Genomic DNA, 21,911 nt, shown 5'->3' on the forward strand with positions numbered 1-21,911 from the left:
AAGGAAAAGATTAGTCCAAAGGACTAATGGACCACAGCTACCAAGGCCTCCACCAGACTGAGTCCAGTACAGCTAGATGGTGCCCAGCTACCACCACTAACTGCTCTAAGTGGGATCACAACAGAGGGTTCTGGACAGAGCTGGAGAAGGGTGTGGAACAAAATTCTAACACACACAAAAAGACCAGATTTACTGGCCTGAAAGAGACTGGAGAAACCCTGAAAGAGTATGGCCCCCAGACACCCTTTTAGCTCCGTGGTGAAATCACTTCCGAGGTTCACTGTTCAGCCAGGGATTGGACGGCCCCATAAAACAAAACAGGACTAATGAGGCACAGCAGTCCAAGGACAAGGACTAGAAGGCAGAAGGGGACAGGAAAGCTAGTGATAAGGAACCCAACTTTGAATAAGGACAGTGTTAACATGTAGTGGTGTTGTTAACCATTGTCATAGGGCAACATGTGTACTAACTGTTTAATGAGAAACTATTTTCTTCTGTAAACCTTCATCTAAAGTAAGAATAGCAGCACAACTGGAGAACATAATCGATGTCACTGAATTGTGCATGTAGAAATTTTTGAAATGGTGTATCTTTGGCTATGTATATTTTCACCAAAAAAAAAAAAAAAAAAAAAAAGGTCAAGAAAGGAGAGGGTTGACATGTCTTGGGGTTGTTAACCAATGTCATAAAACAATATGTGTACTCACTGTTCAATGAGAAACTATTTGTTCTGTAAACCTTCACCTAAAGTACAATTTAAAAAAATAAAAATAAAAGAGACATTATAAGTATCATTAAAAAAAAGAAAGAAACTATTTGTTCTGTAAACCTTCATCTAAAGTACAATTAAAAAAATGGGAAAAAACAACAACAAAAAGAAAAAAACAAAAGTAAGGCATGATTAACAGTCAGCTGCTGCTGACAGGTCAAGCAGGATGAGGATTAAAACATGGCTGTTAGATGTAACAACGATAATAGTTAATATTCCTGGGAACTATCGTAAGACCTTTAAGCGTATTAGTAACTCATTTATCCCCATTTTCCAGATAAGGAAACTGAGGTACAGAGACTTACATAACTTGCTCAAATCATACATTAAGTAACTGGCAAAGCTTGGTTTGAACTGAGGGAGCCTGATCCCACATCATGTGCTCAACTACTATGATATGCTACTCTCTCCTAGCTATGCAGAGGTCATCACTAATTTTGTTAAGAGCCGTTTAGGTCTCATGAACTGGGAAGAATCTAGATAGGAGCTGATACTCTTCCATCTGTGTTCCCCCAGACCTCTGACCCTCCGCTTTCTGCTGGTCTCCCTTGTCATAAGCTTGAGGCCTCTCCAAGTCTGCCAGCTCATATATAATGGCTTCAACACTTTTGGCCACGTGGGAAAACATTTGGTTGCTTCCTGAGCCCTGTTAAGGCACAGAGGGACTTTGTGAGGTGGTTTTAGGCATCTCATAGATATGGTGATCATATGCTGCAGTTTGTGAAAGTCTCTGTTTATGCTTGCCCTCGCATAATTATGAATAGCTCTCCCTTTCACTCTCAAGGGCGTCCTACCTCGAGTGATAAATTATATAGCATCCTGTGATGGTCAGTTTTATCTGTCAACTTGGCTAGGCTATAAACCACTAGGCTACAAACCAAACCACTGCCACTGAGTTGATTTCAACTCATAGAGACCCTAGAGGACAGAGAAGAACTGCCCTATAGGGTTTCCAAGGCCGTAATCTTTACGAAGGCAGACTGCAACCATCTCTTTCCTGCAGAGTATCTGGTAGGTTCGAACCTCTGACCTTTCAGTTAGCAGCCAAGTGCTTTAACTACTGTGCCACCAGGGCTCCTTTGGCTAGACTATAAACCAAAAAATCCAATGCTGTCAAATTGATTCTGATTCATAGGAATCCTATAGGACAGAGTAGAACTGGCCCATAGGGTTTCCAAGGAGTGGCTGGTGGATTCAAATGGTCGACCTTTTGGTTAGCAGCCATAGTTCTCAACCATGGTGTTACCAGGGCTCCTGGCTAGGCTACGGTTCCCAGTTATTCAACCAAACACTATACAGGTGTTTCTGTGAAGGTATTTTATAGCTGTGATTAAAGTCTATAATCATTTTACCTTAAGTATAGAAGATTATCCTAGATAATCTGAGTGAGCCTGATTTAATCAGTTGAATGGTCAAGAACAGAACTGGGGCTTTCTGAAGAAGAACCACTACCTGTGGTCAGCAGCTGCAGATCTTGTCTGCGATTTGCAGGCTTATTTTTTAATGGCCTGCTTTATGAATTTTGGACTTACCTAGCCAGCCTCCCCAATTGTATAAGCCAATTCCTTGCAATATATCTCTTAATACATAGAAAAATAATAAACAAATAAATAAAATCACACTTGAGTACTGTGCTCCTCTAAACAATCATCTAAATGAGACCTAATGGTGAACACTTACCCTAGACCAAAGATGAGAAGGTAAGGGGGTACAAGGAAGTTAGTTTAATGGAAACAGAACAACCAGAACAGAAATAATGAGAATACTGACACATTGTGAAAAGTATAACCAATGTCACTGAATAATATGTATAGAAATTGTTAACTTTTTCATGATCTGTGGTATATACGGTGTACCACTCACTTTTTCCAGCTCTTAGGTTCTTTGGTAGTAAGCTTTTATCACTGAAAGAATTTGTTTCCCTCCAGTGGGGACTTGCATAATGGCAAAAGATGAAAGAAACATTAGTTGAAACAAAATATCTGGGGTCTGAGGCTTGCAAGTAAGGTAGTGCAACCAGGAAGTGTGATTGGGTGAAAAATCAGTCTCTTTTGGCTTTTGTACCCCTAGATAAGCCTTGTAAGCATATCTGTGGTTTCCTGTGTGATAGCTAGGGAGCCCTGGTGGGTTTGGTTGTGTCTTTTTTGTGTCATATTTGGAAAACCAGAGGTTCTCCATGTAACCTAATGGAAGGCACCACAAAAAAACATCAGCAACCAAAGTCCGGGGGTAAAGACAGGAGATCTATAAGTATGGGTTCTAGAACTTTAAAAGTTCTGTGGTAACCATATAGTACCAGATGATATTTCTCAAAATCTGTATTACAAACCAAAAGTTTAAACACACTCCATGACTCAGCATGCTTTCATTAATGAAAACATATGGTATCAAAAAAAACTCAAAACAGAAAATAACTGGACTTTGGAAGTTAAATGAGAACCTAATGTGCTATATAAATTTTCTCCATTACAACAAAATATTAAAAAAAAAGAAAACAATGTGCCTCATTCATTCAATAGATATCCAACCACAGTTCAGTCTGAACATGTAAAGTCAAACAAATGGCCTAAGGGTCTTGCTCTTTGAAAGCACAAGGCCTTGTAGAGTAATTAAAATATGATGTGACCCATGCAATGAAAATCATATACACAAGGTACAGAAAGATAACTGAGGGAAGTAGGTAGACCAATATTTGCATTCAACTCCTTTAACTGTAGAAAAATATGATGTTAGATTAGTTTTACCTAAATATTCATTGATTTCTATAGAAGCAACTGCGGCTTCAATGAAATAATGCCCTAAATGATAATTAAAATTCATAACAACTGAAATACCTTCCTAGTTTATCAATAAAATACAAGGTACATAATAGCTCTCATCTCTATAATATTCAAAACTAGGGCAAAGATAGTCATGATTAGGCCTCTGAGCACTTTAATAATATTTATAAAATTTGATAATTCACTTACGAATTAAGGGCTTCCACTTGATTGTTGGCAAAGGAACAATTGCATTTTCATTATTGACAGATTCCAAGGCCTTGGGGCTTGTAGGAAACTTTTCTGAAATTCTGACTGATGACTGCAGATACAGCTGTCCTCTGTACATTCCTGAATCAACCAAAACATTGCCAATTATGTTTAGAATCCTTTTGCAAGCACCAATGATTTTTTTTCAAAGAAGGTTCGTTTTGATTAAAAAAAAAAAAAAGATTAATTCGAGTTATTTATTCATGTGCTACACAGCTCTTTACAAAGAAGAACCATGCCTGGAGCACTCAAATTTGACTCATGGGTTACCCAACAAAAATAACAGGGAAAAGGCCCATGCAATGTGTCTCACAGAATAACAGTACAATTTCCATAATCACAGAAAAACCCTGCCTGTAGAAATTTCAACAGTAGGAAGCCATTGTAAGCCTTATGTAACTGATAGCTCAGATGAAGTGACTTTCTGCTTAAAGAAAATTTACCTGTTGTTAGGTGCCATCAAGTCAATTCCAACTCATAGCGACCTGGTGTGCAACAGAATGAAACACTGCCCAGCCCTGCCTCATCCTCATAATAGTTGCTATGTTTGAGCCCATTGTTGTAGCCACTGTGTCAATCCATCTCATCGAGGGTCTTCCTCTTTCTCATTGGCCCTCTACTTTATCAAGCATGATGTCCTTCCTTCTCCAGGGACTCATCCCTCCTGATAACATGTCCAAAGTACAAAGTCTTACCATCCTCACTTCCAAGGAACACTGTCTGTACTTCCAAGATAGACTTGTTTGTTCTTCTAGCCATCCATGGTACATTCAATATTCTTCATCAACACCATAATTCAAAGGCATCAATTCCTCTTCGGTCTTGTTTATTCATTGTCCAGCTTTCGCATGCATATGAGGTGATTGAAAATACCATGGCTTGGGTCAGGCATATTTTAGTCCTCAAAGTGATATCTTTGCTTTTCAACATTTTAAAGAGGTCCTTTGCAGCAAATTTGCTCAATGCAATAAGTCATTTGATTTCTTGAATTCCAGAGATAATGCTAACAATTCAGTTAAATACTATCATAATACATGTGTGACATGTTACCCTTTCAAATTCTTGTATTCTTTTAAGACTGAGGTATGGTCAGTACACTGATAGAGCTGAAAGAATTTTATAGGTATTTGACCACTGAGACTAGTTCCAATAATTAGATTAGAAATTTCAAAATTTATTATATTAAAGGTCTTCAATTGTCCAGAAGCACACAAGGGTTTTGTTTTTATTTCTCAGATCAGTTGTATAGATGTATAGAAACAAATAAACCCAGTCTCTAAGGAGGAAGCAAACTGATATACATGCAAATACAAATGTAGAAAGTTGTAGACTTTGAGGATATATGAGTAATTTTAAATCATGTTATGTAATGAGAACATTTCTAAGTCATTCTAACATAGATCTCAGAGAAAAACAATATGCTATTAAAATTTTCAGAATCGAACAAATGGAAAAATAGCAGGAATGGAAATCAAAGCATAAATCTTAAAGGCAATCTAAATCAGAGAATGTATTCAGGAATTAAAACTACTATAAACACACCTGAAGTAGAAAGGAACAACGAAGGAACATAATCTAGATGTCAATATGTACTGGATGAGAGACATCTACTCACCCAAGTAAACACTGCTTTCTGTGGCTCCTCGGGCAGCTTCTACAATGTCGTCTTCATCTTCTAAAATTTCATTGTTAGATACATAACTTGTATCATCAAAAAGACTGATTGGAATGACTTTGTCATCCTTAATCAACCAGGCAGATGCAATTGGAGTACAAAACTAAAGAAAAAATGGAAAAAAGATATTAAAGCAGTGTTTTATGTAGGAGTCACTGGGAGGCACAAATGGTTAAGTGCTCAGCTGCTAACCGTAAGGTTGGTGGTTTGAGTCCACCCAGAGGTATTTCGGAAGAAAGACCTGGTGACCTACTTCAAAACAATCAGCTATTGAAACCCTATGGAGCATGAGTTAGAATTGACTCCATGGCAACTGGTTTTTGGTTTTATGTAATCTCAACTTATAAAATACTGTCTAAAATCACAAATTGCTTAAAGCATAGAAAACAAGTCAAGAATCCAAAATGGCAGCTATTTCCCTCCACCCAATGAGTGTGATGAAACTGGGAGAGGAAAGAACACTGGTTTTAGGTACCTGATATTCCCATTCCAGATGTCCTCCCTTCTTGCTAAACGCCATAACCTTCCAATCGGCAACAGAGACTTTTATCACTGTGTCAATCATGGCAGCTTCCTGTTCTTCCACATCTGAAATAACTGTGGACTCTTCTTTGTTCCCATTGGGTTTAAAGGTGCTTTCAATAAATCCGGCTCTAGTTTCCATTTCTGGAATATACCGAAGTTCAAAGTGGCCAACACTGAAATTCCACCTTAAATTTACAAAGGTGTGTTTTAGAAATTACTTTTAGAAGAAGAAACCAAATAACACAGAACGCTTCTAGATTAAAGAAGAGTGAATAAGGAAGACCAAAGAAGAATCAATGCCTTTGAATTATGGTGTTTTGTGGTAAGAAAAAGAACTCAACACAACCTTCTGGAAAGGAGTGCGCTGATGATTTATGCCACAAGAGGGCCCTCAAGGACTTTGTCCTGACCTTTTAGGAACAATGATTCTGAATGTGGACTGACAACAGCTGTGGGACATATATTCTCAAAAATAAACAAATATTCATGCTGCCAAATCAGAGTGTTTTTCTCAAAACACATCAGAGTCACCTTAAAATGAGGTAGCATTAAGGTACCTCTTAATTAAAAGCTGGGCACATTTCACTAAGTGCACAGAAATTAATATATGCCAATAAACCAACGTAAAAGGCAGGATGAATGCACCAATCTTAGATTTATATAAAAACACGGCCTGAAGAGGCAATGTGATCTAGTATACTAATCTCAGTCAGTATACTGACTGGCATTTGCAAGTCATTTAACCTTTTCTGAGCCTCAGTATCCTTACCCATAAAGTTACAGTAATAATGTTTCCCCTACAACTAGGAAACAGAAAAATCACTTAACTATTGATAGTATCGTATCACTTAGATATAAAATGTCCTAGCTAAGAATTTCAATTTCTTTTGAAAAAAAATACACACTTAAGGAGGATGGATCTTAGATTCTGTTGAGCGTAACCAGCAAGCAGTCAAACATAAAAGGCAACAAAATCCCATCACGATAAAGAGTCAGGTTATCAGTCGATGCAAACCCCAACTCACAGTCCAGGGAAAGTAAAAAGAATTCATTCTTAACTAAAGTTGAGAAAAGTTTTCAAGACAGGAAACAGAATCATACTGCATCAGATTAGACAAAATTTGAAAGTCTGACTCATTTTCAAAAGACAAAGATCTAAAAATATTTTTATTACATAGGCAGTTTAAAATTTAAATATTAAGTTTAAAAAATCAAGCACGTGGTTTCCACCCAGTATATCTAATCCAATTGTCTTATTTTTTAATCACAGATGTAAATGTAAAAATTACAAAAGGAACTCATTATTGGAAAAAGGATTTGACTAAATAAATGATATTTTAATAACTCTAAGAAAACAGACTAAAATTATTATTTTAAAATTTGGACAGTGAAACAAACTAAGAAACAACCTACTAGACAGAACTGCAGAGTTAAATAAGCCCAAGCTGAAAACAAACACATTAACTTTGTCTTGAGAGCTTTCTGCATTCAAAGAACTTTGATTAGTGAGGTTGCCATGAAAAATAAGATTAACTTAAGACTAAACTAATACACAGTCATCATATGGGACTCCTACTGGTTACCATATCTTGAAACATACGGTGAAAAGTTCAGTCCAGGATTTGTTAACCATGAGGCCATTTTTAATTCAGGACCTATATTTCTCTTAAAAGACTAGTATGCTTTTAGGGCAACAAAATAGTTCAGTAAATCTCCACAAAGAAAAATCTGATGACTTTTGGTGTTAGGTATACTTTTAAATAATATCTATAGCAACATTATCTGAATACACACTTCTCATTGCCACTACGAGGTCCGACAGCTCTAACAGTTTTCTGGGTGCGTTGCAGAAGCAGGATGTCTTCTTGTTCCGTTTCATCACTATCCCATCGGCGACAACCCAAAGCTGAGCAGATATACCTCACCTAAAAAGACAGATATACAATCAGTGAAGGATACAAGTTATAGGAGATCAGAGGCATTAAAAGAATCTACATAATTTGTAAAAAGTAAAAGAAAACTGGGGAAATGTGTAAGAAGTAACCAAGTAATAAGCATCGTTTAGATTACTAACTCCTACAGTGAGTTATCTAGCACCATAAAAGTACCAATAAACATTTATTTCAGGGAATGATTTTAAGAATTTAGATAATTTTAGTCTTAGCTCGGAGATCCATGGAATAATCAAGAAAAAATGGATAACCAGTTGTGGTATCTTAGCAATAATATCATTAAAATTCCAGGTGAATTAAAAAAAAAAAAAAATCAAACTCAAAGTTTCCATATAACAGATATATTTGGTTTTAAACTTTTTAAACCTTTTCTAATAGTTTTAGTATTTTAAAGTACCTCCTTTATTAAAAGAAAAGGGAAGACTCTTACTACGATCTGAACTAAAAGCCTCACAAAGAGAAGCATCCCTGCTAGAATACCACAATTTTACAGCAGCACGTCAAATCAAAACCAGATGATCAGGTTCAATCTCGCTGTTTTATGGATGAGAATACTGAAAAAAACAGAGACTGACGTGCTTGCTCAAAAAACGCCCAGACAGGATTGCTTAGCTTCCTCAATACAATACAGATGCTGGTGGGTGAAGAAGGCAGAAAAGCATCTGCCAGAACAAAAAGGTGCTTTGGATATCTAAGTATCTAATACTTATATAAGCATTAGTGCCCAGATTCTGTTATTTAATTCTATTCCTCACTAAAAGGGACCAAGGCTCCTCAGAGAAATGGTTGATTCCAGGACTAGGACTGGGTAGGTACATGACGAACCTTTATCAACTTATTATTCCAGAAAGTAAAGATGTGCTCAAAAAATGATGGAGGCATGTCACGGGATATAAGAGTCAGCTTGAAGGAGCTCCCACTGGCCAAATAAGATTAAATAAGGAATCTTAAAGGTCTGGAAAACTCAAGCGTAAAAACATTATTTTCTCATTCTTCCCTGTTATATTTTATATATGATATACAACACAATGTTACAAACATATATTACATATATATATGTAAAATGTTCACATATCAAGATGTTAACGAAACCAGGAACGTTTCATTCTGTTATACATGAAGGTTACCATGAATCAGAGCTGACTCGATGGCAACTACCCACAACAAGAGCTTAAGAAAATATTTTTTAACTCAGAACTGAGGTCACTCCTGAGGTTAGGAAAGCTGGATGAATGAAAATGGGGAACCCAAGGTCAAGAAGGGGAGAGTGTTGATACGTCACTGGGTTGGCAACCAACGTCACAAAACAATATGGGTATTAACTATTTAACGAGAAACTAATTTGCTCTGTAAATCTTCATCTAAAGCACATACATACATATATATATAAATTTAAAAAAATTTTGACCTTTTTAAAAAATTTCTTACGTTTATTTTACAGTTAACTAATATTCTTATTTACAAATGCATATAAGTAGGAGACGCAGAACCGTAATATTTTCAGTGCTTATCAACCCAATATGGGTAGGTCTCATGTCTGATACCACTTTTTTACAACACTTTATTGTGTTCTAGGTGAAAGTTTACACAGCAAATTAGTTTTTCATTCAACAATTCATGCACAAATTGTTCCATGACATCAGCTGCTATCCCCGCAATGTGTCAGCACTCTCCCCATTTCTACGATGCCTTCCCCGTTTCCATCCCTCTAGCTTCCCTGCCTCTCCTTGCCTTCTCATCTTTGCTTTCGGGCAGATGTTGCCCATTTGGTCTCATATAGTTGATCATCTAAGCAGCACATTTCTCATGGGTATTATTGTTTACTTTATAGGCCAATCTATTATTTGGCTGAAAGGCAGCCTCCAAAAGAGCCTTCAGTTCCAGGTTAAAAGGGTGTCTTGAGGCGAGTCTCAGGGGTTATTTTGATCCTTTTTAAAAAAGATATTTTTAATTAGTTGCTTCTAATATGAATTTGGAGCCCTGGTGGCACCACGGTTAAGCATTCAGCTGCTAACCAAAAGGTCAGCAGTTCGAATCCACCAGCTGCTCCTTGGAAACCCTATGGGGCAGTCCTACTCTGTCCTATAGGGTCGCTATGAGTGGGAACTGACTCAACAGCAATGGGTATGGTTGTTTGTTTTTTTTTAATATGAATTTATATTACAAGACTCAAGCTTAGAAGAAAATTATATTACAGTTATATTCTAAGAGCTAATACTAGAAAAAGTCTAGGTCATTAACAGTGTGATCTAAGTCAAATCTGACCTTGAAAGTTTCTTAACCTTTTAAAGCCTCCATTTTTTCATCTGTAAAAGAGTATAAACTTTCCTCTTGGGTTATTATAGGACCAAACTAGACAAATACATATGTAGAAGCAATTATTCTTATTATCATGATTATTACTAGTCTTTGGAGGACTCTTCATCTGTCAAAATGGGAAAAAATATGTAACATTTAGGAATAGTGTGAAGATTTACAATCAACATATGAAAAAAAGCAGCTGAAACACGTATTAGCCCATTTTTATTAAAATGAGATCCTCAGAAGAAAATTATAGTAAACCTCAGAGTGATATTATAGTTTAAGAAATTATTTCTTCTATCCTTATTCTGATTTTCCCTAAAATAAATTCAACAATTGCACCCACCTTTCCACTATATGCACTGAGTCCATATGTAGTGAAAGATTTCCCTCCAGCCAAAACGACATCATCTCCATATTTATAAGAAGATTCAAGAAGTGACTCCACTGTGAAAGGAACTGTTTCCATGCTCTCACGGTCTCGGTCCCACTGGAAGAGGTCTCCATCCAGGGAAGGAATGATCATCTTGTTCCCAAATACCTAAAACAAAAGCTAACTTTTAAAAGGGTCACAAGTTTAAAACAAGAGCAGTAGCTAAGAGTTTGGGGCCTCATGTACTCCACCTTCCTTATGAGTAGCAAATGAAGGAACACAGTCCATCAACCAAAAAAGTAATTTAAAAGAACCGCAAATCACTCCCAGGCCTACAAATAATACTTTAGTACGGTTTTTCTCAAACTCTGTTCCATGAGACAATACCAAAACCAAAAACCAAACCCGCTGCTGACAAGTCAAATCCGACTCGTAGTGACCCTATAGGGCAGGGTAGAACTGCCCCACAGGGTTTCCAAGGAGCAGTTGGTTGGTAGATTCGAACTGCTGACCTCTTGGTTTGCAGCCTAGCTCTTAACCACTACCTCACCAGGGCTCCATGGGACACCAGTGTCCCATATTATAGGTGAGTTACCAAAAGCGTTTTGTCATCAAGTAAGTTTAAGAGGGTACTACAGGACTTCTGGTAGCCATTAATATGCTAATGTACACTATGTTTTTTTGTTTTCTTTTTAGTAAAGTAATAGCATTTGCAGTATTTTCCAGGCCAATTACTATCATAGACTTGGATACTGGTATCCACAGAACACAGGTTTGGAAATGTTGATTCAAGCTCCATCCCTTCTTTTATTTGCTTTCTCAAATCTGCAGTGAGCCTGGTAACTAAGCTTACTAGTTTTATGCTGTTTTCTCTCCTTCTTTTAACAATGTTTAGTGAGGGCCTACTGTGTGCCAGGCACTATTCTGGTGCTTGAGATAGATCAGTGAGCAAAACAAAACAAAATCACTGCCCTTTGTGGAGCTTAAATTCTGGTGATGGGAGACAAACGACATAATAAATTATATAGTATGTTAGGTGATAAACGTCATAGGAAAACAAATAAAGGAGGACTGGAAAATGGGAGGGAGGGGTTGTTAATAAGGCGCTCAGAGTAGGTCCAATTGAGAAAGTAACATTTGAGCAAAGACCTAAAGATGAGAGAGCTAATCATGCTGACATCTGGGGATAGTCTTTTGCAAAAGCCCTAAGGGGGAAGTGTCATGCTTGAGGTACAAGGAAAACGAACAGACTAGACTACAGGGGCAAGAGTGGAGGTGGGAAGAGCAGGCAGAAGATAAGAGAGGATGGTGGCTCCGATTAGGCTGGCAGCATGGAGGTGTGAAGGTGGGCAGATCTGGGATACAACTGGAAGGTGAAACTCAGTGCTGGCGAGTTGATTCCAACTCATAGCGAACTGGAAGGTAAAGCCAACAGGATTTCACAGGGGAATGACTGCAGAGCATGAGCCAACAGAAAGGAGTCCAGAATGACCACCAAGATTTTTGGCCAAGAACGTGAGTTACTCGTGAGTAAGATATGTAAGTTTTAGTATACGGCATTTAAAAAATATATAATTTGACTTATTTCAGTTAATGACACAACTATTCGCCTGGTTACTCAGGCTCAAAACTTTGGAAAAAGGGAGTATGAAAGAGGTAGGAGTTGAAAAGGACTCTAAACAAATGCCAGCCTTGTAAATCTTTTTAAAACAAAATTTCTGTACGCATTTGTTGCTGCTCCTGTTGTTGTTCTTCCTTAAGCAGCAGAATCATCTCTTTAAAGGTATACTCACTTAAATGTCCCATACAAACACTGGGAGTTCTAACTTGGTGCTCGACTCACACATTTTCCCTGTCTACTGCCCTTCCCCTACACCTCTGGGTTTCTAAAGGACAGGTTGAAAGCCGCTATTCTAATCTACTTTCTCTCATTTTTATTTCAAATCCTCGTTATCTCCTGCCTGACCTCTTATAATAGTCTCTTTACAATTCTTCTTAACTGAAAATTTCCTCAAACCAACCTCTACGTATCTTCTAGATTAATCTCTCTGAGACAGAGTTTAAGCTTGTTATTATACTACTCAAAAATGTTTAACAGCTCTCTATTATCATCTTATTAAAGACCCCAAATCCTAAGTATGACATTAAAAGTCCTCTAAATATGACCTCCAACAACCTTTCCGTGCTTGCCTTTCACTTCTCACCACGTGATAGGAAATTGGCTATCCTCACTTAAGCATGGCATATAATGTCACTGTTATTGTTCAAGCTCCCTTGTCATTGTCAATATCATTTCTTCTTCCTGGAACATCTGCCTGTACCAGCTCTGCCTACTGAAATCCTATCTGGCCTTCAAGTTAGCATCACTTATGCTTTGAACTCCAAGAAAATTTAGTGTAGGTTTGCTGATAAAAATCTTCTCAATCCTAATACTATACAAATTGACTCGACAGCAATGGGTATAAGCAGAAACACCAATAAATTCTCAAAAACTGTTTATTGTACTTTTAAGAAATATTTACCAGGTATGCTAATGTTTACACAGTGTTTAAAGAAATATACTCAACCCTAGTGCCTACATCTTATTATCTAATTCCACTGCCCACTAAAAGGGACCAAGGCTCCTCAGAGAGAAATGGTTGATTCCAGGGCTGGGGCAGGGTAGGTACGAAATGAACCTTTATCATCTTATTGTTCCAGAAAGTAAAGACGTGCTCACAAAATGAGGGAGACATGTCACAAGGTTATAAGAGTCTTCTTGAAAGAGTGCCCAGTGGCCAAATATAGACAATTTAAGCACCAAAATAATTAAGCACAGTAATGAATTATAAACCACTGAAGAAAAAAATAGGGATTCATGAGTCCATACCAGTAACAAATAGATAAATAACGTATAGGAGAGAAAGGAGAGCTCTTGCTGCAACAAAATGCCAAATGCCTACTGGTAAATGTGAAGGGAGGCTGGAGTTGGAAAAATCAGCATTTTGCAATCATCATAGTAAAGACTAGATCGCGCAAGAATTAGCAATGGTGATGGAAATTTCGATGAGGATATATAAAGATATTTACATGGTCTTATAATGTCTCCCCACAAATTGCTTATTAGTTATAAGATATAAAAACAAATGAACAGTGATTACACATTGGAAAATTTGAACAATATCTTGACTGAGTCAAATTATCATTAATAAATGGCAGATATGATACTCTGAAAAAGGACACTATATTAACCTATGCAGTATTCCAGCCAAGAATGCACAACCTGAATCTAATCAAAGGAAATACCAGACAAGCACAAAATAAGGGAATTTCTATTTTTTAAAAAATGGAACAGAGACTGTATTTTTCAGAAATATAAATGTCATAAAAAACAAAGGTTATGGAAAAATCTAGATTAAAAGAGGCTAACATGACAAATACATAAATGTAATACCTGATCCTAGACTAGACTCTATACTGGGGTGAAGGATGTAATAAAGGACATTATTAGGTCAACCGACAAAACCAGAATATGGATGGTAGATTAGATACAAGTATTGTATCAGTGTAAATTTATGAAGCTGATAACGGTACTGTGATTATATAAGAGAATATCCCTATTAGGAAATACAAACTGAAGCAGGTATTTAGGAGTAAAAGGCTATGATGTATATTTAACTTATCTTCAAACGGTTTAGAAAAAAAAGTGTGGAAGGGGGGACAGAAAGAGGGTGAAGGAGAGTGTGCACAAGCACAAACGATAGGGCACATAAGGTTTAGCAAACAAGGTTTGGATAGGTGAATCTGGGTGTACAGGTGTTTTTTGGTACTGCTTTTACTTGTGCAGCTTTTCGTAGTTTGAAATTAATCCCAAATAAGAGAAGAGAAAGGAAAAGAAGGGCACTCCAGGACACTTGTGGGAGCTCTGTGATTTAAATCAGAGGCTTCACCATGAAACAGAAGGTTCATCATAATTCTGGGTAAAGATTTCCAACTATTACTCTTCACTGAAAAACATTTGATCTTTAATAAACTCTCGAATGCTATTAGTATGTACCCCACCTAACATTACCTTAGAGTTTCAACATTACTATTATCATCTTTACTACGTTGATAACAGCAGATATCAGATTTAATTTTAATAAAAATTTTCTATCTTTTGTAGAATGTCCAAATTGAAACTGTCATTGAGAATAAATTTGTGATAATATGCATATCCTACAACAATATGATCTCCCATTTCAAGTTGCATATCAGTTAGAAAATCAAATATTTACTGCTTTCTACCTCCCATAGTAAGTTCGGTATTCTATACTCCATTTACTAGAACAGTAAATTCAAATATGATATAGTTTAAAAAAAAGAGAAGCTATTTAAATTGTCCAGTTATCCCAAGAGTTGTAGTAGGTTAAGGTACAAACAGGGAAAGCAGGTGTGCAACACTAAAAGAAAGAGGAAGAGGCATTAGTGTGTCTGTACACAGAGGGCATTTATTTTGACTGTTTCCTCTTCCATTAACAAGCTCTTTTCCCCTAAAGCAGCAGCAGGTCGTCAGGCAACACAATGGATCCCAAGTGCAAAAAGCAGCCGACAAGCTAAGAGTTGAGGAAAGTTCATCTTTGCATTAAGGGTGATCTATGTGCCGCCAAAAGTAAAAGAACACAAACTTATTACCGTCGATTAAAAATATGGGTTACAGAGCTAAGAAGACTTGATGTGACTGATCATACTGAGTACAAGAGAAACTTGCCTTGTTTTAGAAGTTAACTATTCAACAGCACTAACTCAATGAGACAAGTGCAAAAACCAAAACAAAACAGCATTATGATTCAATACTGAATCATCATGTCATATTTCCAGATGATGATTTTAAAAGTGCACTTTTATATAGCTGCTCTTCACTAATTGGCTGTCTGTGAGTCACACAAATGGGTGCTAACCTCTGCACCAATCATCATGAAGTCTTTCATGCCGCATATGTGAAACCAGATGGTGCTTTTCTTTGCGAGCCACAGAAGCAATATATGCATGCAGTTCAGGTAAAGAGATGACATCACCCTTCACAATAGCATTACCTCACCCCCTAAGCATAGGAATGAGTCACCCAAAGAGTCAGCTGCAAATTTCTTGGTAGAAAAAAATGTAGGTTACGGTGATGCATTTTCACATTCCACTGATTTGTCCATGTAAACAGCTATTTGTTTTGATTTGCTGCTCTGCATCTCAAACTAATTCTGTGGCTGGCTTCTCCCTTCAATCATTTTTAAAAACATGTAAATTCCTGTTATTTTGTCTAGATAAGAAGCATTTATTTCTTCTATTTGTTTTTTTGTTTCTGTCCATAATTTTAAAATAAAAGGCTTGTCACACTGGCTAGCAAACTCAGTACCAAGGATCCAGTCAGAGTATCTGTGCAATCACAAAGCAGTTTAGTAAATTCAATTGATTTTCTTTCATTTTATTGTGTTTTTGGTGAAAATCTACACAGCAAATTAGGTTCCCATTTAACAATTTCTATGCATGTTGTTCAGTGACAGTGGTTACATTTTCCACATTATGTCAACATTCTCATTATTTACATTCTGATTGTCCCATTTCCATTAATCTAGGTTCCCTGCCACCCCCATTTGCTACCTTCTCACCTTTGCTTTAAGGCAAATATTGACTGTTGGCCTCATAGAGATGATTTTTTTTTTTTTATTGGCTCCTTTTTTTAAAGGAGCACAGTACTCCTGGGTGATATTGTTTATTTTATGAGCTAATCTGTTATTAAGCTGAAAGATGACCTCAGAAGTAGTTTCAGTTCAAAGTTTAAAGAGCATCTCAGGGTGTTTGTCTCGGGGGTTCCTCTAGTCTCTACTGGTCCAATAAGTCTGGCCTTTTTAAAAGTAATTCAGTTTCTACATCTGAATAAAATCGAAGTGGCATAATGAATATCAGTGACACCTGCTACCAGGGACTGCTATCTAAAATTAGAATGTGAAAATAAGAAATCTTAACTTTCAAGTGACAAAAGGAACTTCAACTGAGAAAATAAATAAGTACTAGTACTGAAAACTCTCAGCAATAAAAACAAAAATGCCTCTAATTATATAATTTTTTTTTCATTTCGTTCTTCTCTCTCTTTTCTACTCAAACTCCCTCTCCTCCCATCTACACACACACTTTTGGGAGTACTGTCAACTTTAACTTATTATGGAAAATTTCAAACACAAAACGCAAAGAGAGTAGTATAATAAACCCCCCGTACCTATCATCTGGTTTCAACAATTATCAACATTTTGCCAATGGTTTCATATATTCTCCATCAACCCACTATGTATTTGTTTATGAGTATTTTAAAGCAAATCTCAGACGTCGTGACATTTCTCTTATAAATACTTGGGCATTCGTTGCCGAGAATAGAACTACCACGCCCTTATTACATCTAACAGAATTAACAGTAATTCCTTAAAATCATCTAATATTCAAATTTCTCTGATTGTCTCAAAGCTATATTTTCCAATCGGTTTGTTCCACTGAAAAATTCAGAGCCCATATATTACTTTTGATTCTTCTCTTCTATAAGAGCCCCTTTTTCATGCATTGAAATCAGCTTGAGAAATCAGCTTAATTTGTCCTAAAGAATGTCCCAAAGTATGGATTTTGTATGTCATTTAACTTGTTCCTTTATCCCCTGCATTTCCTGAAAAGTGTAATTTGATACGGAGCTTTGATCAGATGTAGGTTAAACTTTTTTGATAAGAATACTTCATTGGCGGTACCACGTATTTCCTATTACATCAGCAGTTGGCAAACTACCTCTCATGGGCCAAATCCAGACTGCCTCTTGTTTTTGTAAGTAACATGTTATTGGAACACAGCCATACTCATTTGTTTACACGTTATCTACAATTGCTTTCACTCTACAGCTCCACAGTTGATTAGTTGCAAGAGAGACCATGTAGCCCCAAAGCCTAAAATTTCACTACTATCTAGCCCTTTACAGGAGCCCTGGCAGCACAGTGGCTAAGCACTCAGCTGCTAACTGAAAGGACAGCAGTTCGAACCCACCCACCGCTCAGCGGTAGAAAGATATGGCAATCTGCTTCCATAAAGATTACAGCCTTGGTAACCCTGCGGGGCAGTCCTACTCTGTTCTATAGGGTCACTATGAGTGGAATCGACTTGACAGCAATGGGTCTGGTTTTTTTGGTTAGCCCTTTACAAACAGAGTTTTCCAGCCCCTATGGTGATGCAACAGCTAAGCACTCGGCTGCTAACCAAAAGGTTGGGGAGCTGAACCCACCCAAGGACTCCATGGGAGAAAGATGTGGCGATCTGCTCCTGTAATGATTACAGTCTAGAAACTCTGTGGGGTAGTTCTACTCTGTCACACGGGATAACTATGAGTCAAAAGTCGACTCAACGGCACCTAACAACATGTTATATCACATTAGAAGGCACATAGTGCTTAGTTGTCCTACTTTTATTGATGCTACTACTAATCAGTGAGTTCACAGGGAGTCAGCCTGATGCCTCCACTTTAGTGTCCCATCAGCGTTTCACCATTTTAGCGTTGCTTGATGATCTACTATTTCATAGTAGATATTATTTATATTCTTATATATTATATATATATATTATATATATTATATTAATTATTTCTAATTCTATCATTCTTTCTACACTTATTAGCTTTAATTTTTCTATAAAGAACTTTCTAAGTTTTGGAAGGAGGTTTCTATACATTAATTAGTATTTTTTCAATTAGTGACTCAGACATTAAGCAACCTCATATCCCCAAAGTCATATCAAGAAGTAACCCATGCACAATAAGACTGAAAATCAAAATTTCTCAGGAGAGTTAGTGAGACCAGTGTGTTCCCTAGCCACAGAATAGGGAAAAGATCACACTGGTTGTGATAAAGCGAAGTCCCACATACAAATTCAAAAGCAACAGGAGTAAAAAGCGGGAAAGGGTAAGAAAGGAGGGAAGAAAGGGTGTGATAAGATGCAGACTCATGAAGAGCAGAGATAAGGAACAGTGAATATAGATTATAAGGGAAAAGGACAGAAAAAACACCAACTACCCTAGAATATTTACTAAAGGACCACACATCCCCATCCCACCTCAACGCCAGGGAGCATCTCTAAGGTAGTACAGTAACTGATGTTTACAATGATGATGCTGAGGAATTAAAGATAACATTCACTAAGATTGGGAAGATGTAAAATATATGAAAAATATCCCATTAAAAGTGATAAATTATTGGCTTTTTTGTTATCTGGAAATTCCCTTTACCCAGAACAGTTACTTTCCTTGTCATGCTGTTTTGCAAATTAATGCTGATTACACCTCTTCCAACACCCATTCCCAGGGTCCCTGATTGCCATTCACTCAGTATGTGAGTTGGACAAAAATGAAGACTTGACTCACCCTTTTACACAACTTATTGACTTGATCCTCATAATCACTCTCCGTAACTACCTTAAAAGGTATATCTTTTGGTCCCCAAACTACTGGTTAATGTTTCCACCACTTTTGGTCCCCACAGGCCTTCTTTTTCTACTCCTTTCCCTGTTCCCCTAACTCCTCCACAATCAAAATGGAAAGGGTTCTTGGACATTTTCTTTTGCAGAGAACTACTTTTAGTGAGACTCTAATGAATCAAAAGGTTGCCTCAGTCCAGTCTGTACACTGTAAGCCAATTATCTCTCATTGTGGAAGTATTTATATTTATAAATATTTATGAATATTCACATCAACCAGCAGTTGGGGAAATCTAGAGGAAAGCAGGAAAATCCCTAAAATCCTATTAAAACCAATCTATCCTTGATAAACATCTTTCTCTGTTTTCTCTGAACACTAATGTTGACTCATCCTACTCTAAAATGACCATTCTCCTCAGTTCCCATGACACTTAAAATTCTATCTTCAGCTCAGAACTTTCCTCTGTGACCTCAAGACCCATGTACTCAAATGCCTCCTTAACATCATAGTCACTCCAAACATCGTATCTGAACAAACTCATTTTCTTCCCCTCTGTATGTGTTCTTAACTTACTACTAAATCTTCCTTTGGTGTTTTAATTTCATAAAGACTTTCCTCCTTAAACTTCTCTTGAATCTACCACTTTATTTCACTCCATTTCTATTGTCACCAACCCTCATCCAAACTATGAGAATTAAAATAACTAATGTCATCCACGCCTGGCTACTACTGCATAGTCTCTTAAGTAGCCTCTCCACTTCTGCTCTTCTTCTCTTCCAGTCCATTCTCTATATTCAAAGTGATCTTTCCCACTTAAACTTCTTTGATGGTTTCCTAAGGCTTGGGATAAAATTAAAAATGTTTAACATGGTTTATTAGATCTGCATAATTTGGCCCCATTGTTGTTATCTGCCGTCAAGTTGGCCCCCCACTCATGGCAACCCTACGCACAATGGAATGAAACCCTGCCCAGTCCTACGCCATTTCCCCACTCGGTTGCAGATCAGACCATTGTGATCCGTAAGGTTTCACTGGCTGATTTTTAGAAGCTACTTGCCAGAACTTTCTTCCATCTTAGTCTTGAAGCTCCACTGAAACCTGTTCAGATCACAGCAACACACAAGCCTCCATGGAGAGATGGGTGGTAGCTATGCATGAGGTGCACTGGTTGGGAATCAATCTGGCTCTCCCTCATGGAAGGTGAGAATTCCACCACCCAACCACACTGCCCCCAATAGCTTGGCCCTAGCCTCCTTCAACAGGCTCATCTCTACTCTTCTACTCTAACCCTCATTCTTACTGCCCTCCTCTCCTTCTTTCCATTCCCAGAGCACACCATGACAGTTCTTGCAATGCCTTGACACAGGCTATTTTCACTCCCACAGCAATTTTTTCCCCACCTCCACTACCACGTACTTAGCTCCTCATCATACAGTCTCAGTGGTAAACATTTCTTCTAAGAAGTCTTCTCCAACCCCTAGACTAGGTAGGTCAGGTTATCACTGCTATAGTCTCTCTCAGTACTCTGTACTTCCTTGTGGCAGTTACCGTACTTAACTACACTATAAACACTATAATTAATTATTTCATATCTGTCTCCCAGCTGGCTTCACACAGTGCCGTGTAAGTTTCATGAAGGCAGGAACTCATTGCTATACCTCAGTGAACAACCTTGCATGACCTCTTACCCCACAATGATGACTTCAGTTTTGGATGTGTTAAGTTCAGGTAACTTTGACTATTCCATTGGGATAGTTTAAGATTTAAGAGGCAGTTAACTGCTCACAATATCTAGAGTAGCACGCTAAGTACGCTATATAAAGATGTCTTTGAATAATTACTCTTGATAAAGCACATGAAGAACTATAATTATTAGTACAGAAAACGCAAATACATTGTTTAGTTTTGAGCTATTTCAAAAAGCATGAAATACTGGAAAGGGGGCAAAGAGTAAGTCCAAAGACACACAGCTGAGTCTCAGCTTTACTACATTAGACAAATCTCTGAACCTTTCTGAGCCCCAATTTTCTCACTTGAAAAACGAACGTTAATAAGAATATTTACTTCTCAAAGTTATTTTAAGGATTAAATAACAATGGATTTAATATCACTTTGTAAATTATAAGTGCTTATCACACAATAGTTGTTATGTAGATGTAATGATTCAGGTCTGCTATTTTGAACCTTCAATGTAATTTGTGTGTGTCTGCGTACTTATTAAAGAAAGAAGTTAAAAACAAAAATATAGACAATTCAAAGATATCATCAGTCTTCTTTTACCCTCTATAAGGAAACTTCAGAAAAGAAAACTATGGGTCATTAACACAAAATTTCAAATCTAATAAAAACTTTTAGAATTCAAATAGCTACTCCAAAAGTAAATTTAAGAAAGAAGTAGAGAGAAAGCTTAATTATGCTACATCAGTTATTCTCAACCATGGATTCACAACACCCATTTAAAAACAAAGCTTCAAAATCAAATAAAGATAAATTCCATATAAGAAATATATTAAACTGTTACCAGCCTTTGACTGATCCGAAATCTCTATCAGTAGAGATTCAAGATGGCAGCCTAATCAGATGCACCACACCGTCTCCCTACAGCAAAGACCCAAGAAACAAAGTGTCACAGATACAGATGACAACACTGGAACCCTGAGCATCAAATATGAGGATACAGAACTAGGTCAAACACCATCTGGAAAAAGAAACTGAACAGTAGCAAACGCGGAGAGATACAGAGTAGAAGCGCCATGCTAGACAGCCTGGCACAGCAGGGACATTTTGAGAAAAAGCCAGCAGCAAGGCTTGGTGAGGAGCACAGGAAGACAACAT

General features: G+C 37.3%; 1 protein-coding gene across 2 annotated transcripts in view; it reads right to left on the minus strand.

Moving 5' to 3' along the window:
* The window catches only part of EIF2AK3 (eukaryotic translation initiation factor 2 alpha kinase 3), a 101,430-nt gene that overhangs the window by 48,466 nt on the left and 31,053 nt on the right, over positions 1–21,911 (minus strand). For both annotated transcript variants that reach the window (XM_023725477.1, XM_004390653.3), the window contains 5 exons: positions 10,598–10,792; positions 7,793–7,923; positions 5,949–6,183; positions 5,414–5,576; positions 3,739–3,879 (listed from right to left, as the gene is read on the minus strand). In XM_023725477.1, coding sequence (XP_023581245.1) covers positions 3,739–3,879; positions 5,414–5,576; positions 5,949–6,183; positions 7,793–7,923; positions 10,598–10,777 — 850 coding nt within the window. In that variant the 5' untranslated portion in view covers positions 10,778–10,792. The remainder of the gene's footprint in view (positions 1–3,738; positions 3,880–5,413; positions 5,577–5,948; positions 6,184–7,792; positions 7,924–10,597; positions 10,793–21,911) is intronic.

Source organism: Trichechus manatus, unplaced genomic scaffold (genome assembly GCF_000243295.1).
Source record: "Trichechus manatus latirostris isolate Lorelei unplaced genomic scaffold, TriManLat1.0 scaffold00316, whole genome shotgun sequence".
Taxonomy (NCBI): domain Eukaryota; kingdom Metazoa; phylum Chordata; class Mammalia; order Sirenia; family Trichechidae; genus Trichechus; species Trichechus manatus.